We start from the raw sequence: 20,185 nt of genomic DNA, 5'->3' as shown, positions 1-20,185 counted from the left end.
AGTAGCTGCAGCTAGTTGCTTAATTCTCAGTAAGGTCTGAACCACATTCAGTATTTTCAACCATAGAATCAGCGCCACAAACATGATGGTCTTCAACATCCCATTGTTACCGAAATCTCGGAATGAAGAACTTATCGACACCAATGTGATGTAGATAAGCAGACACTTCTTTATTGACGGCCGGGTGCGTGAGTGAGTCCTCTCACGATCAACGCACACCAGGTCCCAAAATCAGATTCCATATATAGTACTTATTCATACATATTCATTAACTATTCATGCATAATCATAACATTTCCCGTAAATCATTAACATACTCTCCTCCTATATCCGATTCTGCGCAGTAAAGCTTAGAAAGGTCTAGAAATGGGTCTAGGGTACGATTTGGGTAGGTGGTATGTGAGTCGGTGGTCGCGATCTCCCCCTGCCGGAATTACCTTTTACTAAAGTTCACGATTTCTTGGCAGGCATCTACAAGCTGTTCCAGTCGACTCTCCCCAGTTCCCATTAATCTCATATTCTGACATTTCAATACACCTCTGCATACAGAAGACTGGTTAAATACAAAGAAACCTTTCAACCCTAAAGTTATTACCTAAGTTTTAACAATGGTTTTAGCCCCTTCTTCTAGCCCTGGTACAGGATATACAGAAGATCTCATAACAACTTTTACTGTGTAGCTATAAGTTTCTTATAATTTTTTTTTCTCTTATCCTTCTATATTTTAATTTTATAAAATTATTTTATAAAATCAATTAATCAATCAAAGTCAATCAATCTTAACTTATTAACAAATCGATAACATTTCCCCCCTTTGAAAGTGTTGAAAATCATTATTTCAATACTTTCACATTATTCATATATCTTTTGTTTCAACATATTTTGGTGATGGATCATGTCTTGATAAAATAGTTGGTACTTCTCTCATAATCATACGACTCACTGCAATTCTATTGGTAAACTGTTTCTTCAAACATGCATATACTAGCATGATCATCAAAAAGACAATTAGTAACAGAAACAAAGTCTTAATTATAGATTGTATCCAAGAGCTCAAATTCCATCCCAGTTTGTTAAAAATTTTCCCAAGGCAATCTTCTGACATTTCCTTTTGAATTGTTTCAGTTTCTTTTTCAATTTTTCCCAATAGGTCTAGATCATGTTCCACATCCTGAGTGACATTTGGAATGTGGATACAACAGTGGTCCAGTTTATCCTTGAGATATCCACACACTCCATGTTCTTTAAGTAGGAGCATATCTAGTGCCATTCTATTTTGTAAAGTCATTCTGGAAGTTGCCTGTAATTGTATATTCAATTCCTTAAACCCTTTTTTGGTAACGTTTGCTAATTTTTCCACTTGACCAGTTAACTGATAGAGCCATGCTCTGTTTCTGTATGAAGCTATAGGATTTAAAAGTGATTCCAGTGCCCAGCCAATTTTCACTCCTGTAGATGGTTCATTCCAAATATCATCATTTATCCCAGATCTCTATATTCGTTTCAATTCTAAATTCTCTAGGGATCCTCTAAATGGTGATTTCTTCCAAATTGGACACAATGTTGGCATGCCTAAAGTAATTTGTTTCACCTTACCATCTAATGGTAAGTGTGTTGTCCAGGTTCCATCACTTAATGCCCAAACTAAATGTCCTGGACTTCGAATAGTAGATTTTCTACAACTAAACAAAGTTCCTCTTCTGACTGTAAAAGTGCTGGTTAAATTGAGAGTATTCTTAAGACCTCGACAGAAACAACCGTATTTCAAAGCAGCGGCCAAAGGAGGAATTATTTGGATTATTAAGTCTGAATTGCTGCAATCATACACTTTTTCACATTTCCACCATGGCACTACTTTATTTTCCTTCTCTCCCGATGTAGTTGACCTATCATCTACCCAGGGTAATACTGAAAAAGCCTTTCCATCCCAGGTAAAACACCAAGAAGTTCTTGCCATATACTGAAAATGGGAAAATATGGACATAGACCATATAGAGTCCCACTGTTCTACTAATTGGGTGCTTTGGCCAGTTTCGTTACACTTCCATTCCATGACACTTTTGCTCACATTGATTTTAAATTGTTCATCATAGGAACACCATCCCACAGTCTTAAATCTCCCTATTTTGGTAAAAACATGATTTAACAATTTTTCACAATCCGCCAGACTACCTGGAGTTTTCCACTGTTTTCTAGTGACTTTCACTTGCTCATACCATTGAGTCACTGGCCTCTGTTCACAATAGTTGGTTTCATTTTTATGTTCCAGGTTAGTCAAATTCATAGTTAAAATTCCCCGTGGAATAGATTCACCTACTGCCCTCGGAATTGGCAAACAAGCAGTGATCTGCGTGACGTTTTGTAAATTGGCAAATTCTTTAATCAATCCTACCATCAAATTTTCCTCGGCCATTTGTTTGGGAATGTCAATCACTTGTTCTGTTTCTATTTGTCTTTTGTTCCTGTCCACCAAGTCAGCCCATGATCCCACCAACACTACCGACCAAAATAAAATCCAAAGAATAATCATAACCTGATATGAAAAATTAGACATGTTTCAAAGTCAATTTTAAAGTCTCTGGGTCATGATTGACAATCTTCCACGGAATAGATGCTTTCTTCATGGTGCTTTCTTCACTCGAGTATAATGTATCCAAGCATCCGATTCTGCAATTTTGATAGCTGTAAAAGTGGTTAACAGTATCTGGAAAGGTCCTCTCCAGCAAAGGTTCGGAGGTCCAGGTCTTCACATAAACATAGTCTCCCGGCTGGAAATCATGCACTGAATTTTCCAGGGGTAAAGGTCTATTCCAAATTACTGCACTCCGAATTGCAGTCAAAGTTTTTCCTAGAGAAAGCAAATAGTTATACACATCCTGCTTTCCTTTCACATGTATGTTTGGATTTGGTTCTGGAGACTCATACGGTTTTCCATATAATAATTCATAAGGACTGACTGAGGTTCCACTCCTTGGCTGTACTCTGATTCTTAATAACGCCAATGGAAGTGCCTGAGGCCACTTTAAACTGGTTTCTTGACAAATTTTACTTATTTGTCGTTTTAACGTTTGATTCATCCTTTCCACTTTCCCACTAGATTGTGGCCTCCAAGATGAATGTAAATCCAAATTAATACCCAATGCTTTGCTAACACTTTTGACTACTTCAGCCACAAAGTGTGGACCTCTGTCAGAGGAAATTCCAATAGGTACTCCAGATCTTGGAATTATTTCTTGTAATAACCACTTTACAACCTCTTTTTGCTTGTGTGGTGCGACAGGGAAGGGCTTCTGGCCATCCTGTAAAAGTATCAACCCCTACCAAGATGTACCGGTACCCATTGTATCTAGGCAACTCTGAAAAATCTACTTGCCAATAATCTCCAGGTCCTGTACCAGATTTCAGTCTACCCATTTGAACCTTTTTCCTAATCACTGGATTGTTTTTCAAACATACTTCACACTTTGCCGTTACCATTTTAGCTATTCCCAACATCTTAACTGATATTATTTGCTTTCGTAAAGATGTTACTAAGGCTTCTGCCCCCCAATGACATTCTTGGTGTCTCATTTGAATTATTTCTCTCATCAAAGAGGTGGAATTACTACTTGCCCATTAGGAGTTATCCACCACCCAGCTAGGTTTTTCTTAGCATTTAATAACTGACCCAATTTGTCATCTTCCTCTGAATATCTCGGTTTTTCCCTAGGAAGGATTACTGTTTAGAAGGAATTATTGCCATCTTGCAATGCTTGTTTCTTTGCTACCTTTTTGCTGTTCTATCAGCTAAATTATTCCCAGCTATTATTTTTGTATTCCCAATCTGATGTGCCTTACAATGCATGATTGCTACTTGATCTGGCTTTTGAACTGCTTGTAATAATCGTAAAATCTCTGTTTGATGCTTAATGTTTGCTCCTTGAGAGGACAATAACCCCCTCTCTTTCCACAGAGCTCCATGGACATGCACTACCCCAAAGGCATATTTTGAATCAGTCCAGATATTTACTCTCTTGTCCTTGCTTAGTTCTAAGGCTCGAATTAAAGCGATGAGTTCTGCCTTTTGGGCTGATGTGGTACTCGCCAATGCTCCTGCTTCTATAACTGTAGTATCTGTTGTTACTGCATATCTGGCGTATCGGACTCCTTGTTCCATAAAGCTGCTTCCATCAGTATACAATTCCCAGTCTGGTCGCTCCAATGGCACATCCTTCAGATCTTCACGACTGGAATAAACATACTCGATGGTAGCCAAGCAATCATGTTCCAGTTGTCCTTCTTCCTGTATGGAACTTAAAAGCACTGCAGGATTTACCAGGTTAGTTGTCTTTAAAATCACATCATCCTGTTCAGTCAATACCACCTGGTACTTCATCATTCGGCTGGGAGAAAGCCAATGTCCCCCCTTTTGTTCTAAAACAGTTATCACCATGGTGGGACATAGACTGTTATTGTTCTCCCCAAAGTCAATTTCCGAGCTTCTTGTATGAGCATTACTGTTGCCGCCACTGCTCGAAGGCAGTTTGGCTACCCTCTACTCACTGTGTCCAGTTGTTTGGAGAAGTATCCGATTGGTCATTTCCAGCTTCCTATCTTCTGAGTTAACACACCCAGTGCAAGGTGTTGCCTTTCATGAACAAACAGCTGGAAATCTTTGGTTAGATCCGGCAGTCCCAAGGCAGGTGCAGACATTAAGGCACGTTTCAACTCTACAAAAGCCTTTTGTTGTTGTGGGCCCCATACAAAGGGAGAGTTCTTTTGGGCCTCGTACAGCGGTTTAGCTATTAGCCCATAGTTCATGATCCAAAGGCGACACCACCCAGTCATTCCCCAAAATGCTCTGAGTTCATGAATATTTCTCGGCTCAGGTATACCACAAATAGCTTCTTTGCGATCTTTTCCTAATTGTCGTTGTCCTTTTGAAATCTCAAAGCCCAGATATATCACAGTCTGGAAGGCTATCTGGGCTTTCTTCCTGGACACTTTGTATCCATTTAGTCCCAGGAAATTAAAGAGGTCAATAGTCACCTGTATACAGGCAAGTCTTTCTTCTGTAGCTATCAATATGTCATCCACATAATGTAGGAGTAAATGCCCAGGCCAGGCCTTGATTTATCCTGTTTCCAGGTTTCAAGTTCCTTTGCTAATTGATTTCCAAAAATAGTTGGACTGTTTTTAAATCCTTGGGGTAATCTGGTCCATGTCAGCTGCATCTTTCGCCCGGTTTGAGGATTTTCCCATTCAAAAGCAAACAGTTTTCTGCTTCCCTTTTCCAAAGGTATACAAAAGAAAGCATCTTTTAAATCAAGCACTGTAAACCACTGATAATTCTCCCTCAGTGCTGTTAACAGTGTATAAGGGTTTGCTACTACAGGATAAATATCCTTAACTATTTGATTTACTGCTCTCAAGTCTTGTACCAGCCTATATTCACCCGAAGGTTTTCTGACTGGTAAAATAGGAGTATTGTACTCAGTTTCACATTCTTCCAAAATTTTATACTCCAAAAATGTATCAATCAATTTTTTCAGTTCCTGTCTGTCTTCTGGTTTGATTGGATATTGTTTAATTCTCACTGTTCCTGCGCCTTCCTTCAAATCTATTTTAACAGGTTCTGCTAGTTTTGATTTTCCAGGAATATCTGTCTCCCATACAGTAGGGATCACTGCCAAATCCGCCTCCGGTGGAATTTCTTGTTCCTTTACCTTTTCTTGTATTATCAAAACTTCTCCCGTTTTTGACTCGGGTATCTTCAAAAAGAGTTCTCCTTCATCGAAAACAATTTGTGCATTTAATTTAGATAACAAATCTCTTCCTAACAAGGGTACCGGACATTCTGGTACATACAAAAGTTCATGTGTAATTATTTTATTTCCAAATTTCAAATCTATGGGTTGTAGGAATGGCCTGTTTTCTTCTTTCCCTGTTGCTCCTTTTATATTGGCTGTTTTTGTTCCAATTTTTCCTTTACAAGTATTTAATACTGAAAATGTCGCTCCCGTATCTACTAAAAATTTAACTTCTTTATCTCCCAGCTTAACTTTAACCAGAGGTTCAGCTGGGTTCCCCTCTGGTCCCCTTCAGTCATCTAAAACCATTACTTTGGCAAGGTCGTGAGAAGCACTCCTGTTTCTGGGGCAGTCCTTTTTCCAATGTCCTTCCTCTTTACACAAGGCACACTGATTTATTCCTAAGAGGGTATTAAATTTCCGATCACCACAATTCATATACCCTCCTCTCCCATTAAATCCTCTTCCTCTGCCCCTTCCTCTATCTGTTGTTCCTGCCATTACTGCCAATAAATCTATTCTCCTTGATCTTCTTTCTTCCTTTTCTCTGTTATTATATACCCTCCATGCCACTTCCAACATTGCATTTAAACTCCTTGAATTCTCTCCCTCCAGTTTCTGGAGTTTTTTCCTTATATCTGGTGCCGATTGTCCCATAAAGATCAAAGCCAATTGTATCTGTGCTGCCTCTGTTTCCACTCTCAAATCAGTGTATTTTCTAGCAGCTTCCTTTAATCTTTCCAAAAATGCTGAGGGAGATTCATTTTTATCTTGTCTTACTTCGTATAATTTAGACCAATTCAAGGATTTAGGCATGGCATGTCTAATTCCATATAAAACCCATTTTTGATACCGCTTCAGTCTTTCTCTATGTGCCACATTATTTGGATCCCACTGCGGATCCCCAGATGGAAAATTCTGTTCTATTGTTCCACCTGTTATGCCACTCATTACATCCAACTCTGCCTGTGTTTTGCCAGCTTTTAATACCATTTGTTTCTCTGTATCATCTAACAAATTATCCAAAATCACCTGTAAATCACTCCAATCTGGATTCTGTGTTCTAATTATAGTATCTACCACCTTGCCTACTTTTTCAGGATCTTCTCTATAGTTTCCTGCTGCCTGTTTCCAAGTCATCAAATCCGTAGCTGTAAAAGGTATTTTCACATAGACTGGTCCGTCACTGCCAGCTCCCTGTCGCAGGGGAGCTATTGTATGGGTCTGTTGCCGAGTTCTCCGTGAAACAGGAGTATGAATTACAATCTCTGAATCTCTCTCCCACATCTCCCGTTCCACTGCTATCTGGTTCAATCGCTGGTTCTTGTACCCTTAATTCTCGACCCTGATTCATTTCTCTCCTAGGAGGGGATATATCTAACTCTGGTCCATCGTCATTCTCAATAACAATCCTTTTCTTCAAACAACCTTTCCCAATTTCACAAGTTGAACAACACTTTTTCACTTTCTTATTATCAGCGGTTACAGCCATTACAAAATTGTCTCCAATAGTTAACTTACATTCCTCCTGCCAGTCTTTTCTTTGTCTCAAGTAAAAGAACAAATCCACATATGGCATTTCACTCCATTTCCCTTCCCTTTTACAGTACAACATTAACTGCAAAATAGTGTTATAATTCAGTGTCCCGTTCATGGGCCACTTTTCCTGATCTTCTAATATATATAGCGGCCACCAATTATTACAATACTCAATCATCTGGCTCTTTGGCAAATCCTCATATAAATCCCCCCAATGTGCCAACAAACATCCCAATGGAGAATTTTTTGGGATTTTATCATTTAACACAAGATTACCCAAGCTTTTACTTTTAAACAACCGAGTTAACTTAGTTGCCATGGTGTAATTACTCACAATACAATACACGATTATTCAACTCTGTCACTCCGATCCGCGGATCCACACTCCACACTCGCTTTCGTTCTCAATTATACGTCTCACCCTTACAGCCACACTCACACTTTCCCACAGTTACTTTAAACAAACATATAACACAATATTATACCTCTTAATTTTCTTCTTAATACACAAACTCACAAAACAACAAAGAACACCAAAAACTTCTAACTTCTTGTTAGAGGCACTACCTTAGAGAACACTATAGCATATAGTTTCTCTTGTTTCCACTTTTGTCCAACCCTGCAATAGCTTTCGCTTATGTCTTACGGGCAGACTCCTAGTCCTACCCTGCGCAGCTCTTTCACCGCGTCTGACAGGTAGACTTACTCAGTGGGACTCCAACCCACTCTTTCCCATACACTTATTATAGTGGGACTCCTACCCACTTCCTCTAGTGCACTTACTTACTACAATTAAAAAAAAGAAGTGTCTTACCCAAAAATCCAGGGAATGTCGCGAAGAGCCTTATGGATCGGGGATCGATGGGTATCCCCGAGAAATCCTCGGTGCCGGCTGGAACCGATCAGGTCCCCGACTCCTCCGGTCTCCTTCAGCGAGGTCCCATCTGGGTCGCCAAAACTGTTACCGAAATCTCGGAATGAAGGACTTATCGGCACCAATGTGATGTAGATAAGCAGACACTTCTTTATTGACAGCCGGGTGCGTGAGTGAGTCCTCTCACGATCAACGCACACCAGGTCCCAAAATCAGATTCCATATATAGAACTTATTCATACATATTCATTAACTATTCATGCATAATCATAACATTTCCCGTAAATCATTAACATACTCTCCTCCTATATCCGATTCTGCGCAGTAAAGCTTAGAAAGGTCTAGAAATGGGTCTAGGGTGCGATTTGGGTAGGTGGTATGTGAGTCGGTGGTTGCGATCTCCCCCTGCCGGAATTACCTTTTACTAAAGTTCACAGTTTCTTGGCAGGCATCTACAAGCTGTTCCAGTCGACTCTCCCCAGTTCCCATTAATCTCATATTCTGACATTTCAATACACCTCTGCATACAGAAGACTGGTTAAATACAAAGAAACCTTTCAACCCTAAAGTTATTACCTATGTTTTAACAATAGTTCCAGCCCCTTCTTCTAGCCTTGGTACAGGACATACAGAAGATCTCATAACAACTTTTACTGTGTAGCTATAAGTTTCTTATAAGTTTTTTTTTTCTCTTATCCTTCTATATTTTAATTTTATAAAATTATTTTATAAAATCAATTAATCAAATAAAAACAAACAATCTTAACTTATTAACAAATCGATAACACCATGAATACTCTTAACTTTTCAGAAGTACAGAAGTCTTCTGTAATTGGCCTAGAGGAGAAGGTGTAGGGAGATAGACTGTGCTGTTGGCTCTCCAAAAAGGAAAAGCTAAAGGTGCAATTATCAGTAGTCCTCATCAGAGAGTGCCTGACATATGGGGACGACAGCAATGCTGAGTATACATGCTGAATTAGTTTCATGGCCAGCGAGTCTATCATATCGTAAGCCAGCACTATAAAGAACACAATGATAACTTTAATCCAAGCCCCATCGACCATAAACAGTGCAACAGGGAACACATACTGCAAGTAAAGTACATAAGACAACCCTGAGATCGTGAACAGCAACTTTGAGAGCAAAGAAAACAATATTGGGGCTAGTGAGTATTAAACCATTATAAAGAATTATTATAACAGTTTTGTTTTAACACACTCTAGTCAGATCTGTTATTTCAGTCCTTCCGGCCCCGTGTTGGCTACCAGAAAGGACTGTCATGGTTTAACCCCAGCTGGCAACTAAGTAATACACAGCTGGCTGCTCGCTTTCCCCCCTCCCCATCTTCCAGAGGGATGGGGAGGAGAATCAGGGAAAAAGGTAAAACTCGAGGGTTGAGATAAGAGCAATTTAATAATTGAAACAAAATTAAATAAATAACAATAATAATAATTGTAATTAAAAGGAGGGAGAAGGGGAGAGGTATAAAATCCAAAGAGAGGGAGGGAAAAAAACCCGAACAAGTGATGCACAGTACAGTTGCTCGCCACCTGCTGACTGATGCCCAGCCAGTCCCCGAGCAGCAATCAGCATGCCCCGGCCAAGCTCTCTTCACACACACACGCCATTCATATACTGAGCGTGACATTCTATGGTATGGAATATCCCTTTGGCTAGTTTGGGTCAGCTGTCCTGGCTGTGTCCCCTCCCAATTTCTTGTGCTCCTCCAGCCTTCTCGCTGGCAGAGCATGAGTAACTGAAAAGTCCTTGACTTAGTAGAAACATTACTAGTGTGTTATCAACACTATTCTCACACCAAATCCAAACCACAGCATTGTACCAGCTACTGAGAAGAAAATTAACTATCCCAGCTGAAACCAGGACAACGCTATTGCACAGGTTGTCTATGAATGCGAAATATGCTGCAGTTAAGCAAGCCAAGCAGTTAAAGCTTCTGTGGTATGGAGGATGATGGCTGAAATATAAATATGGGGAGGCTTGGCAAATTGACTATATCACACTCCCACAGACCCACCAAGGCAAGTGCCATGTGCTTACAGTGGTGGAAGCAACCATGGGATGGCTGGAGACATATCCTGTGCCCCATGCTACTGCCCAGAATGCTATTCTGGGCCTTGAAAAGCAAGTATTATGGCGATATGGCTCCCCAGAAAGAATTGAGTCAGACAACAGGACTTATTTCCAAAACAAATTCATAGTCACCTGGGCCGAGGAGCATGGCATTGAGTGGGCATATCACATCCACTAACAAGCACCAGCCTCTGGGAAAATGGAATGATACAATGGACTGTTAAAGACTACACTGAAAGCAATGGGTGGTGGGACCTTCAAACATTGGGATATATGTTTATCAAAAGCCACCTAGTCAGTCAACAGTAGAGGATGTGTCAGCTGAGCTGGCCCTGCCCAATCAATGCTTTTAAGTACTGTAGAAACAGTTAGAGGTCCTGTAGTGCAACTTAAAGTTATGCTGGGGAAGACAGTCTGGGTCATTCCTGCCTCAGGCAAAGGCAAACCCATTTGTGGGATTGCTTTTGCTCAGGGACCTGGGAGCACTTGGTGGGTAATGCAGGAGGATGGGGAAGTCCGGTGTGTGCCTCAAAGGGATTTGATTTTGGGTGAGAACAGCCAGTGATTTGATTTATATGATCTTAATTGCCGTATAATACTGTATGTCTTCACTAGTATGGTTGCTATATGTTATATCAACGATATTATAATAGAAAATACCCAGATAAATGAAGAATGAATTTTGATGGAACTGGGCAAATTGCAGCAATGATAGAACCAGACAAGCACAGCGGCGATGGAACCAGAACTGTCTACAGCATGCAACAATCCAGCACCGCACACCATCTATCCTGCCTTGAAGGACAGATGGAGCCCAAAGTCATAAACTAAATGAAGTCAATGGATGTTTTAAAGGGATGGCCATAGACTAAGGGAATGATATCTTTGTGTATATATCAAAAGACAGGAAAGGCTGTATTGGAAAGCGTGTGACCTGAGCATAATGTAGATGGTACGGAATAAGGGATGGATACTTTCTTGGTTTTGGCTGGCATATAATTAATTTTCTTCCTAGTAGCTGGTGCAGTGCTGTGTTTTAGATTTAGAATGGGAATAATTTTGATAATACATCGATGGTTTTAGTCGTTGCTAAGGAGTGCTTACAGTAAGTCACAGCCTTTACAGCTTATCACCCCACCCCACCACCAAGTAGGCTGGGGGACACAAGAAGCTGGGAGGAGACGCGACCAGGACAGCTGACCCAAACTAGCTAAAGGGATATTCCATACCATATGATATCATGCTCAGTATATAAACTAGGGGGAAAGTTTGCCAAGGGCTGCTGCTCAGGGACTGGCCAGGAATCGGTCATTATGTGGTGAGCAATTGCATTGTGCATCATTAGTTTTCTGTGTTCTAATTGTTATTATTTTCCCTTCCTTTTCTTGCCCTATTAAACTGTCTATCTTTTCCCACAAATTTTACATTTTTTGATTTTCCCAATTTTCTGACCCATCTATCTGTGGGGGGGTGGAATGAGCAAGGAGGTATGTGGTGTTTAGCTACCTGCTGGGTTAAACCACAACATTTAGAAATAGTTGCAGGAATACAAACTTAAATTTTCTTTTCTAGCTTTTAGTTGTATTTCAGTGTATGACTTCCTGTCTATTTCTAGTGAACCCAGGAGGATGGGCACCAGCATCTGTGTTACGGGCAGTGGCAAAACGAGAATATCCAAAATTCTTAAAGCGTTTTACATCATATGTGCAAGAGAAGACAGCAGGAAAGCCTATTTTATTCTAGTATTAGTAGGTATGCATTCTTTTTTTATTTTATTCCTGATTCACTGTTGTGAATATTTAAGGCCAAACAGAAGTATGCAATCTAGAAGTGTCTTATAGTTTGCATGAATTCAGTGCTTAGTTTTAATTTATGTATGCAATATACTTTTTAAAACATTCATGTAATTCATGTGTATTGTTAGCATGACAAATAAGAACTGCACAAGTTATCAAGCGTTAGTTTTTGTAGACTCACTTGTTTGTGTTGCAAGTTTTTGCATGCATGTTTATGTAGAAGTATAAAAGGATGAAGTATTTTTTCTCACCTATCACAGATGTTTTACAGTTATTCTGAAAAGAATAAATACTGAAGTTTCTCTAGAGCCTCATGAGATTTTGCTATCTTAAATTCTAATTATAATTGCATATCTGATAGAATATTATGAAGGTCAAAGTATTATTTTATGTTGACAGAATAGTTTAGATCTAGAATTTTTATTATGGAACTTTTCTGGCAAACCAGTGTCAATTACTAGAATATGTAAAAGAGACTGTGTCTTAAATTTTTAGTCTTTCTGATGAACCTAAGAAAGAAAAGGGATTTATTAGATGCTTTCTGAAGTTAGTGGATTTATTTTAATGGTATAGATCATTGGGCTAATCTTAAATTATTTTAATGTTTAAATGATGGTGTGACATTAGAAAATAATTTCTCAATCACTTTTGGGGATGTCTGAATCTGTCAGACATAAGCCTTTGTGCAAAGTAAAGCTTTGTTTAATTTTTATTAGTGTAGACTTTTGCTGTATATTTCATTATGTATAACTAGTGTCAAACCACCGAATTCCAGCTAAGTATTTGCTCTCTTGAGACCCCACCTGGAATATTGCATTCAGCTCTGGAGACCCCAACATTAAAAAGACATGAGCTGTTGGAATGAGTCCAGAGGAGGGCCATGAAGATGATCAGAGGACTAGAGCACCTCTCCTATGAAAACAGGCTGAGAGAGTTGGGGTTGTTCAGCCTGGAGAAGAGAAGGTGCCAGGGCGACCTTATAGCGGCCTTCCAGTACCTCAAGGGGGCCTACAAGAAAGATGAGGACAGACATTTTAGTAGGGCCTGTAGCAATAGGATAAGGGTTAATGGTTTAAACTGAAAGAGGGTAGATTTACATTAGATAATAGGAATAAATTCTTTCCTGTGAGGGTGGTGAGACACTGGAACAGGTTGCCCAGAGAAGTTGTGGATGCCCCATCCCTAGAAATGTTCATGGCCAAGTTGGATGTGGCTTTGAGCTACCTGGTCTAGCAGAAGGTATCCCTGCCCATAGCACCGGGGTTGGACTAGATGATCTTTAAGGTCCCTTTCAATCCAAACCATTCTATGATCTGAAAATGAGGTTTTGTCACTTTTCTATGCATGACATAGGCTGTGTCTATTTTTAGGTTCTATTTATTATGTCAGAGTCCAAAAGTCTTAGTAATTTGATCCTTCTGTAACAGGTAGCACTGTGATGATTCACATTTTTAATTGTATATTATTAGAGAACTAGTGTAGGTGAACCATTTAAAACGTGGCTGTCGCAAGCCAACAGTTCAAACATGATAATAGCAGTGCTGATACTATTTAAGAGGTTTAACAAGTTCTTGTTTTCCTGTTAGTGTTAAAAATTTTCAGTACTGTATTTTGTCTTTGCTTACCTGCAGCGATCAGAACAAGACTGGGTGAGTATTCCACGCTGAAGTGACCATGCATAGAGCACTCCATGCTGGAACGAAGGATCTACAGTCTTTTTATGGCCAAAGTTCTAGGCTTTGTATACTGAAATAAAGAAGTGTTGCGACACCATGAGGCTGAATATTTACCGCTAGTGCTCTCCTAAATTTTCTTGTGGAATCAATGTGTAATTATAAATAGATTTATTGATAACAAGCATATGATTATTTTATTTGTTTGCTTTAGAAGAGGAAGAACGTGTACAACTTTGAATCACCAACAGGGGATACTGTTTTAATTTTAAATGCTTTGCAGAATTTCACTGTCAACATTCCTAAGATACTCATGCAGTTTTTGTGCGTGTCTAAAAAGCACAAAAGACAAATGCATGTATAGCATACTGTATGTGCTTTATATGCACAAAAATATACGTAGTATTTTGAGGGGGAGGGAGTTCAGTAAAGTCTAGGTGACTTATTGGCAGGTTTTGTTTTGCTTTGTATAATCACAGTTCATTGCTGCTTGTTTCTATAATAAATCATCTTGTTACATAAAATGTCAGTTAATAATTGAGGGCTGTCAATATCTTTATGACTTTGTCTTTTCTACTATCTTACTCTTATGAAGATCTTTGGATCTAAAGGAGTAAGTTTGTGAAAAGCTTTATTTTTTTCCAGATATCTTTATATATCTGTTGTATTTTTTTAGTTATGTATTATGTGCTACAGAATTTTTGTCGTTAAACACGATCCAGAAATTTCTAGGAAGATTCTGTATGAGAGGACAAGAGAGTGCCTGAAAGCTAGAAGTCATCTGTCCATGGTATATGGACTGCTTTCTTGCATGGTATTTTGCATCTTTCCCAAAGCTGCGAGAAGGTACACTATATTTATTAATTTGGACTACATAGGACAACATTCCCAGCCTAGAATGAGAATGAGTACATTATTTTCAGATCTTGCATGTGTTTTCCTGATCTCAATAAAGCCATGCTATGAGGTTCATGTAGAAAATGAGTTATACTGATACTTGCCTCTTGATCAAAAACCCATCATTGCTATAAGGATGCGTAGTTCTTCTGCATAGTTCTTATTGCAAAGTTCATTCTAGTTGCTGTGAGAATTTAAGTCAGATATTTGCCTGCCTTTGATTCTGGAGATGCTCATTACAACAGGACTCTGGCAGACTGTTACTGACTTTGGGTTCTTTTATTTATGTCCTGTAGTTGGAAACTTCAGAGACTGCTGGGTGTTTCACTGACCTGTGTATCTCAAGAAAAATGTTTCAGATTTTAAAATATTTTTTTTCCAGAAGAAAACTGAAAGTCTTATTTGATATAGTATGGTAGGTGCCTGAAAAAAAAAAAAAAGATAGTAACTTAATGAAGATTTGGTGAATGATGAAATGTGATCTGCAGAGTATTGAACAAACTATATGTTCAACTTCTCTATAGAGATTAAATCATACATAACACATAATTACACATGCACACAGATTTCATGCTCCATAACTCTTCCTTTTTTATTTGCCTTTTTCTAATGATGTGTATGGAATATGCCTTATTACAGAGTTATTCTATTAATTTGAATATGTAGAAAAGTGACTATATGTTAATGCTAGTAAGGCAAATAAGATGAAAATTTGTACGTGTTTACTATATCACTAGTGAACACTTTATATAGTGATGTTAAAAAAAATTTAAAAATCTTATCTCAAATGTACTTCATCATTTTACAGTCAACTGAGCAATGGTTCATTCCACCATAGCCACTGATGGGAATGTAAAAAGAAAAAAAGTAAAAAATATCCAAAATATAAAGGGGTTAACTCCTTATTTGCCATTTCTTGTAATTGTTGAACACAGGCAAGTAAATATTAATTTAATTGGATGGCTTTATTTTACAAAGGTATGGAAAGTTTACAAAGTAGTATATAAATCTTATATCATTAGTTGCATTTGCACTAAATGTGATGTACTTTTGCCATTTATTCTGTAAATAAAATTAAACTACAGATACTATTTGTAAAGAATATTTTACTTTTAGATAAAGGCACTGGTATTTCACTACAGCTAGCCCTGCCCAGAGTTGTAAGAGGCTTCTTAAAGAATACGGAAGAAGTTGCAAGATTGAGAAACAGGTATTAATTGACCTCTTTAAAACCAAATGAAAAAGGGCATTGCTCTATTGGCCTCTCAGATTGTCCATGTGCAAGTAGCCATTAGGTCTTTTCTTCCAGAAGGGATCTTTCTTATATGGTTTTATAAAATTTCCCATCTCTTGAACCCACTTCTCTTTCTAGTCACTGTCATGTATCTGTGCTCTGAGTTCTCTTCTTCCTGTTAACAGATCTGTAGTGTTTGTGTAGCTTTGGTCTTTGCAGAAGCAGCCCATGACTCTAGAATGGCTGTTTTTATAAGCTGAAACAATTTGAAGGACTGAGGACACAGCTATCTTCTCCATCAGATATTGTTCTATTAAGAGAATTTGGATGTTGCTGAACTAGATCTGAAGGAAATTACTTAGTAGAACTTGTATTGAGAATGAGGATGATCTAGATGGTCATTGTTATCCTGTCTGAGAACCGGAACATCTTATTTTGAGAAATTTATCTGTAAAAAATGTGATGTGCTTCGGGGGGGGGGGGGGGGGGGGGGGGGGGGGGGGGGAATTACCTTAATTGGACTGAGCTGGCTTATCTGAAGTTGTGCAGATTCTCTTTAAACTAATCAGATTGTCTACCTGTATTTTTGTCAAGTTGTACAGATAACACTGTATTTCAGTTGCCACTGTTCATCTACAGACTTAAAACATGAATCATATTTTTGAGTACCTTCAGTGTATAGGGTGTAACTGTTTGTTCTATAATAGCTTTATGATCCTAATTATAAGTTTTAAAAAATTAAAAGAAGTTGGCTCTTTCATCTTACAATCACAAATTTTAAACCAGTATTTAAAAGTGAAAAGTATTAAAAATTATGAAGAAAAATCCTGGTTGGCAGTTATTTTTAACTTTTTGTGCTTTGGAGAAACTTATTTAAAACATTTTACCTTTTAACCAACTTTTAGATCATGTATAAAGTTATATATAATACTATAATTGTATTGGGTCTGGCTGAGATGGAGTTAAATTTCCCCATAGCAGCCCTCACAGAGTTTTGCTTTGTATTGGTAGCTGGAAAGGTGTTGATAACACACCAGTGTTTTGACTACTGCTGAGCAGTGCTCACACAGCATCAAGGCTGTCTCTCCAACCTTCTCCCTCCTCTCACCAGTAGGCTGGGGGTGGGCAAGATCTTGGGAGGGGACATAGCCAGGACAGCTGACCCAAAGCGACCAATGGGATATTTCATACCATATGACGTCTGCTCAGATACAAGAGATAAGAGAAAGGAGGAGGAAGGGGGGCATTCCTTATTTATGACGCTTGTCTTCCAGAGCAACCGCTACATGTACTGAAGCCCTGCTTCCTGGAAAGTGGTTGATCGCCTTCTGATGGGAAGTAGTGAATAACATCTTTTGTTTTCCTTTGCTTCCACGTGTGCACCTTTTGCTATTGCTGCCTTTATCTTGACCCACAATTATTTTTTTCCATCTTATTTTCTCCCCCCCCCCCCCCCCCCCCCCCATTCTTCTGAGGAGGGGAGTGATAAGAGAGACTTGGTGGGCACCTGGCATCCAGCCAAGGTTAACCCATCAGAAGGGGCTTCTATGAGAAGCTGCTAGAAGCTTCCCCTATGTCCAATAGAGCCATGCCAGTCAGATCCAAGACAGACCCACTGCTGGCCAAACCTGAGCCAACTAATCAGTAACAGTGGTAGTGCTTCTGTGATAACATTTGGGGGGCAAGGGTGGAATGCTGTTCAACAGCAGCTGGAAGAGAGGAGTGAGAATATGTGAGAGCAACAACTCTGCAGACACCAGGTTCAGTGAAGAAAGACGGTGAGGAGGTGCTCCAGGCACCAGAGCAGAGATTCCCCTGCAGCCCATGGTAGAAGACCATGGCGAGGCAGGCTGTCCCCTGAAGCCCATGGCGAATGACCCCACACTGGAGCAGGTGGATGCACCTGAAGGAGGCTGTGACCCTGTGGAGAGCCTGTGCTGTAGCAGGCTCCTGGCAGGACCTGTGGAAAGAGGAGCCCATGCTGAAACAGGTTTGTTGCCAGGACCTGTGACCCTGTGGAGGACCCACGCTGGAGTAGTCTGTCCCCGAAGGACTGCACCCTGTGGAAAGAACCCACCCTGGAGCAGTTTGTGAAGAACTGTAACCTGTGGGAAGGACTCACATTGGAGAAGTTCATGGAAGACTGTCTCCCATGGGAGGGACCCCACACTGGAGCAGGGAAGAATGTGAGAAGGAGCAGCAGAGACATAAGATGTGATGGACTGACTGAAGCCCCCATTCCCCTGCACTGCTTGGGGGAAGGAGGTAGAGAAATCGAGAGTGAAGTTGAGCCCAGGAAGAAGGGAGGTGTGGGGGGAAGGTGTTTTAAGATTTGGTTTTATTTCTCATTACCCTACTCTGATTTTGATTGGCAATAATTTCCCCAAGTCAAGTCTGTTTTGCCTGTGACTGTAATTGGTGAGTGATCTTTCCCTGTCCTTATCTTGACCCATGAGCCTTTTCTTGTAGTTTTCTCCCCCATTCAGTTGAGGAAGGGGCATGATAGATCAGCTTATGGTGAGCACCTGGCATCCAGCCAGGGTCAAACCCACCCCATCATATGACATTGTGCTCAGCACTAAAAGCTCAGAAAAAGAATGAGGAAGGTGGGGGATGTTTGTGGTTATGGCATTTGTCTTTCCAAGTAACTGTTGGTGTGCTGAGGCCCTGCCTGCTGATGGGTAGTGAATAAATTCCTTATTTTGCTTTGTGTGCACAGCTTCACTTTACCTATTAAACTGTCTTTGTCTTGATCCATGAGTTTTCTTGCTATTATCCTTCCAATTCTCTTCCCCATCCTGCTGGGGTAGGGGTAAGCAAGCAGCTGATCAACCCACCACATTTTCTAGATAGCCTAAGAGTCCTAGCAGGAATACTGTTGGGTTCTGTAATTAGGGAAAAACCTATAAAAGCTGGGGCTAAAAAGCCCCTATTTCCCCCCTGAGTAGATTAAGAAGCTGACTGAGCATAAACCAATGGTGAAGATGGGACAGAAGGTAATTTAGTGTTGTATAATAGACTGCAAAATCCCTACAGCGCTGTAGAGAGGAGGTTAGCTTCAGAAGCAGGCCTCCTCCCAGAAGATGGTACAAGGTGGATAGGGCCAGCAGTAAACTAACCAAGAAAACAAGGTACAGAACTGTCAGTACTAGGAGTTTCGCTAGCTGCGTGGCACTGTAATTGCTGTGTAAGACAGGATGCATCTGCCAGTAACACGAGCTTTCCCCTCAGGCAATAGAGAAGATCTGTGGAGCAGAGAAACTGTTGCTATAACAAGGACACCACCTGAAGCCCAAACCATCAACTCCTTGTTTCAGCAGGTGTCATCATGGGCCATCTACCACAGATTTTCCAAGAGCTGTATTTGTCTTATAATACCAAGAGTGAAAATTGTCCAAACAGTGCTGTGTATAGACACACTTAGAGCTTGGATATACTTGAAGTCTGATTGTTCACTTTAATTTCTCTCAGAAACTGTGTAATTAGATACAGCTGGAACTGCATAACGTCCAAGCCTCATAACTCTGAAACTTTCATGTCAGACAACAGGAATAGATTCAAGACACCAAAAAAGGGAGATAATTAGGTAAAGAGAGAAGCAAACTACTTACCAGAGTCAAATATAACATTTTTTAATGGTTTTAAAATATTTGAAAAAGATGTGTCAATTGTAATGGTATAACATTTAGGTTGCTGCAGCTCTAGAAACTTGATTCCAGACAGCTGGTTTGGTTTTGCCAAGTACTCAAAACAAACAGGACTTCTTATACTGAAACAGTTTTGCTACACAAATTTTGCAGTGATGTTGAAATCCTCTACTGTAGCGTATGCAGGGAAATAAGAACCCTTCAGTTCCCTAACCTTTTTAACACCTATGAAAGGGTAACTTCCAATTCAGATATAAAACCTGTAGCACTGAGGAGACTGAAAACACAGGCTGCATTGTATGTCAGATTACAGACTGATATACATTACCAAGATCAGACATGGCAGTTGAACTATAGTTGAGAAGAGGGAAAAAACAGAGAAAAGTGACAGAGAGAAAGAAAAAAAAAAACAAGAAAGAAAGAAACCTTATACAAGAAATGCACAGACACAGGATTTCTTTTTACAGCTTCCAGCATCTGTAGTGGGGCACTGACTAAAAGCTTAACCCCTTCACTGCTAACATGCAGTTCTTATCAGAATAGAATGTCAAACAGTTCTTTATGTGATACTAACAGGTTCTTTTACTCTTCCAGCTTAACCTGTCTTGCAAGAACATGCAGCACTGTGTATTTTGATAAAATTAC

General features: G+C 39.7%; 3 protein-coding genes and 1 long non-coding RNA gene across 11 annotated transcripts in view; 1 reads left to right on the top strand and 3 right to left on the bottom strand.

Moving 5' to 3' along the window:
* The window catches only part of LOC119140778 (ceramide transfer protein-like), a 99,204-nt gene extending 83,304 nt beyond the window's left edge, over nucleotides 1-15,900 (top strand). For 7 of the 8 annotated variants that reach the window (XM_037372366.1, XM_037372370.1, XM_037372369.1 and 4 more), the window contains 2 exons: nucleotides 11,909-12,045; nucleotides 13,721-15,900. In XM_037372366.1, coding sequence (XP_037228263.1) covers nucleotides 11,909-12,036 — 128 coding nt within the window. In that variant the 3' untranslated portion in view covers nucleotides 12,037-12,045; nucleotides 13,721-15,900. Of the gene's footprint in view, nucleotides 1-11,908; nucleotides 12,046-13,720 lie in introns of those variants that run through there. The other variant, XM_037372372.1, reaches the window with a different exon arrangement.
* LOC119140792 overlaps nucleotides 1-20,185 on the bottom strand; it is a 265,391-nt gene that overhangs the window by 190,560 nt on the left and 54,646 nt on the right. The window lies entirely within an intron of this gene.
* On the bottom strand, nucleotides 3,661-4,808 carry LOC119140783 (ribonuclease H-like). The gene has a single exon (XM_037372381.1). The coding sequence runs from the start codon at nucleotides 4,430-4,432 to the stop codon at nucleotides 3,764-3,766; it is 669 nt and encodes a 222-aa protein (XP_037228278.1). The 5' UTR covers nucleotides 4,433-4,808; the 3' UTR covers nucleotides 3,661-3,763.
* LOC119140782 lies at nucleotides 5,261-7,847 on the bottom strand. Its single transcript, XM_037372380.1, has 2 exons — nucleotides 6,902-7,847; nucleotides 5,261-6,661 (listed from the first exon to the last, which is right to left on the bottom strand). Exons 1-2 carry the CDS (start codon nucleotides 7,074-7,076, stop codon nucleotides 6,081-6,083), a joined length of 756 nt encoding a protein of 251 aa, XP_037228277.1. The 5' UTR covers nucleotides 7,077-7,847; the 3' UTR covers nucleotides 5,261-6,080.

Source organism: Falco rusticolus, chromosome W, assembly GCF_015220075.1.
Source record: "Falco rusticolus isolate bFalRus1 chromosome W, bFalRus1.pri, whole genome shotgun sequence".
Classification (NCBI taxonomy): Eukaryota; Metazoa; Chordata; class Aves; order Falconiformes; family Falconidae; genus Falco; species Falco rusticolus.
Note: the sequence above shows the minus strand (reverse complement) of the source record. Positions and strands in the feature narration are given on the sequence as shown.

Excerpts from the sequence above, each read along its gene's own strand:
- LOC119140783 (XM_037372381.1), bottom strand. The coding sequence starts at position 4,432 with ATGGTGATAACTGTTTTAGAACAAAAGGGGGGACATTGGCTTTCTCCC.
- LOC119140782 (XM_037372380.1), bottom strand. The coding sequence starts at position 7,076 with ATGTGGGAGAGAGATTCAGAGATTGTAATTCATACTCCTGTTTCACGG. Across the intron at positions 6,662-6,901 it reads GAAACAGGCAGCAGGAAACT|ATAGAGAAAGACTGAAGCGG; the intron begins ATAGAGAAGATC and ends ATAATGTGGCAC.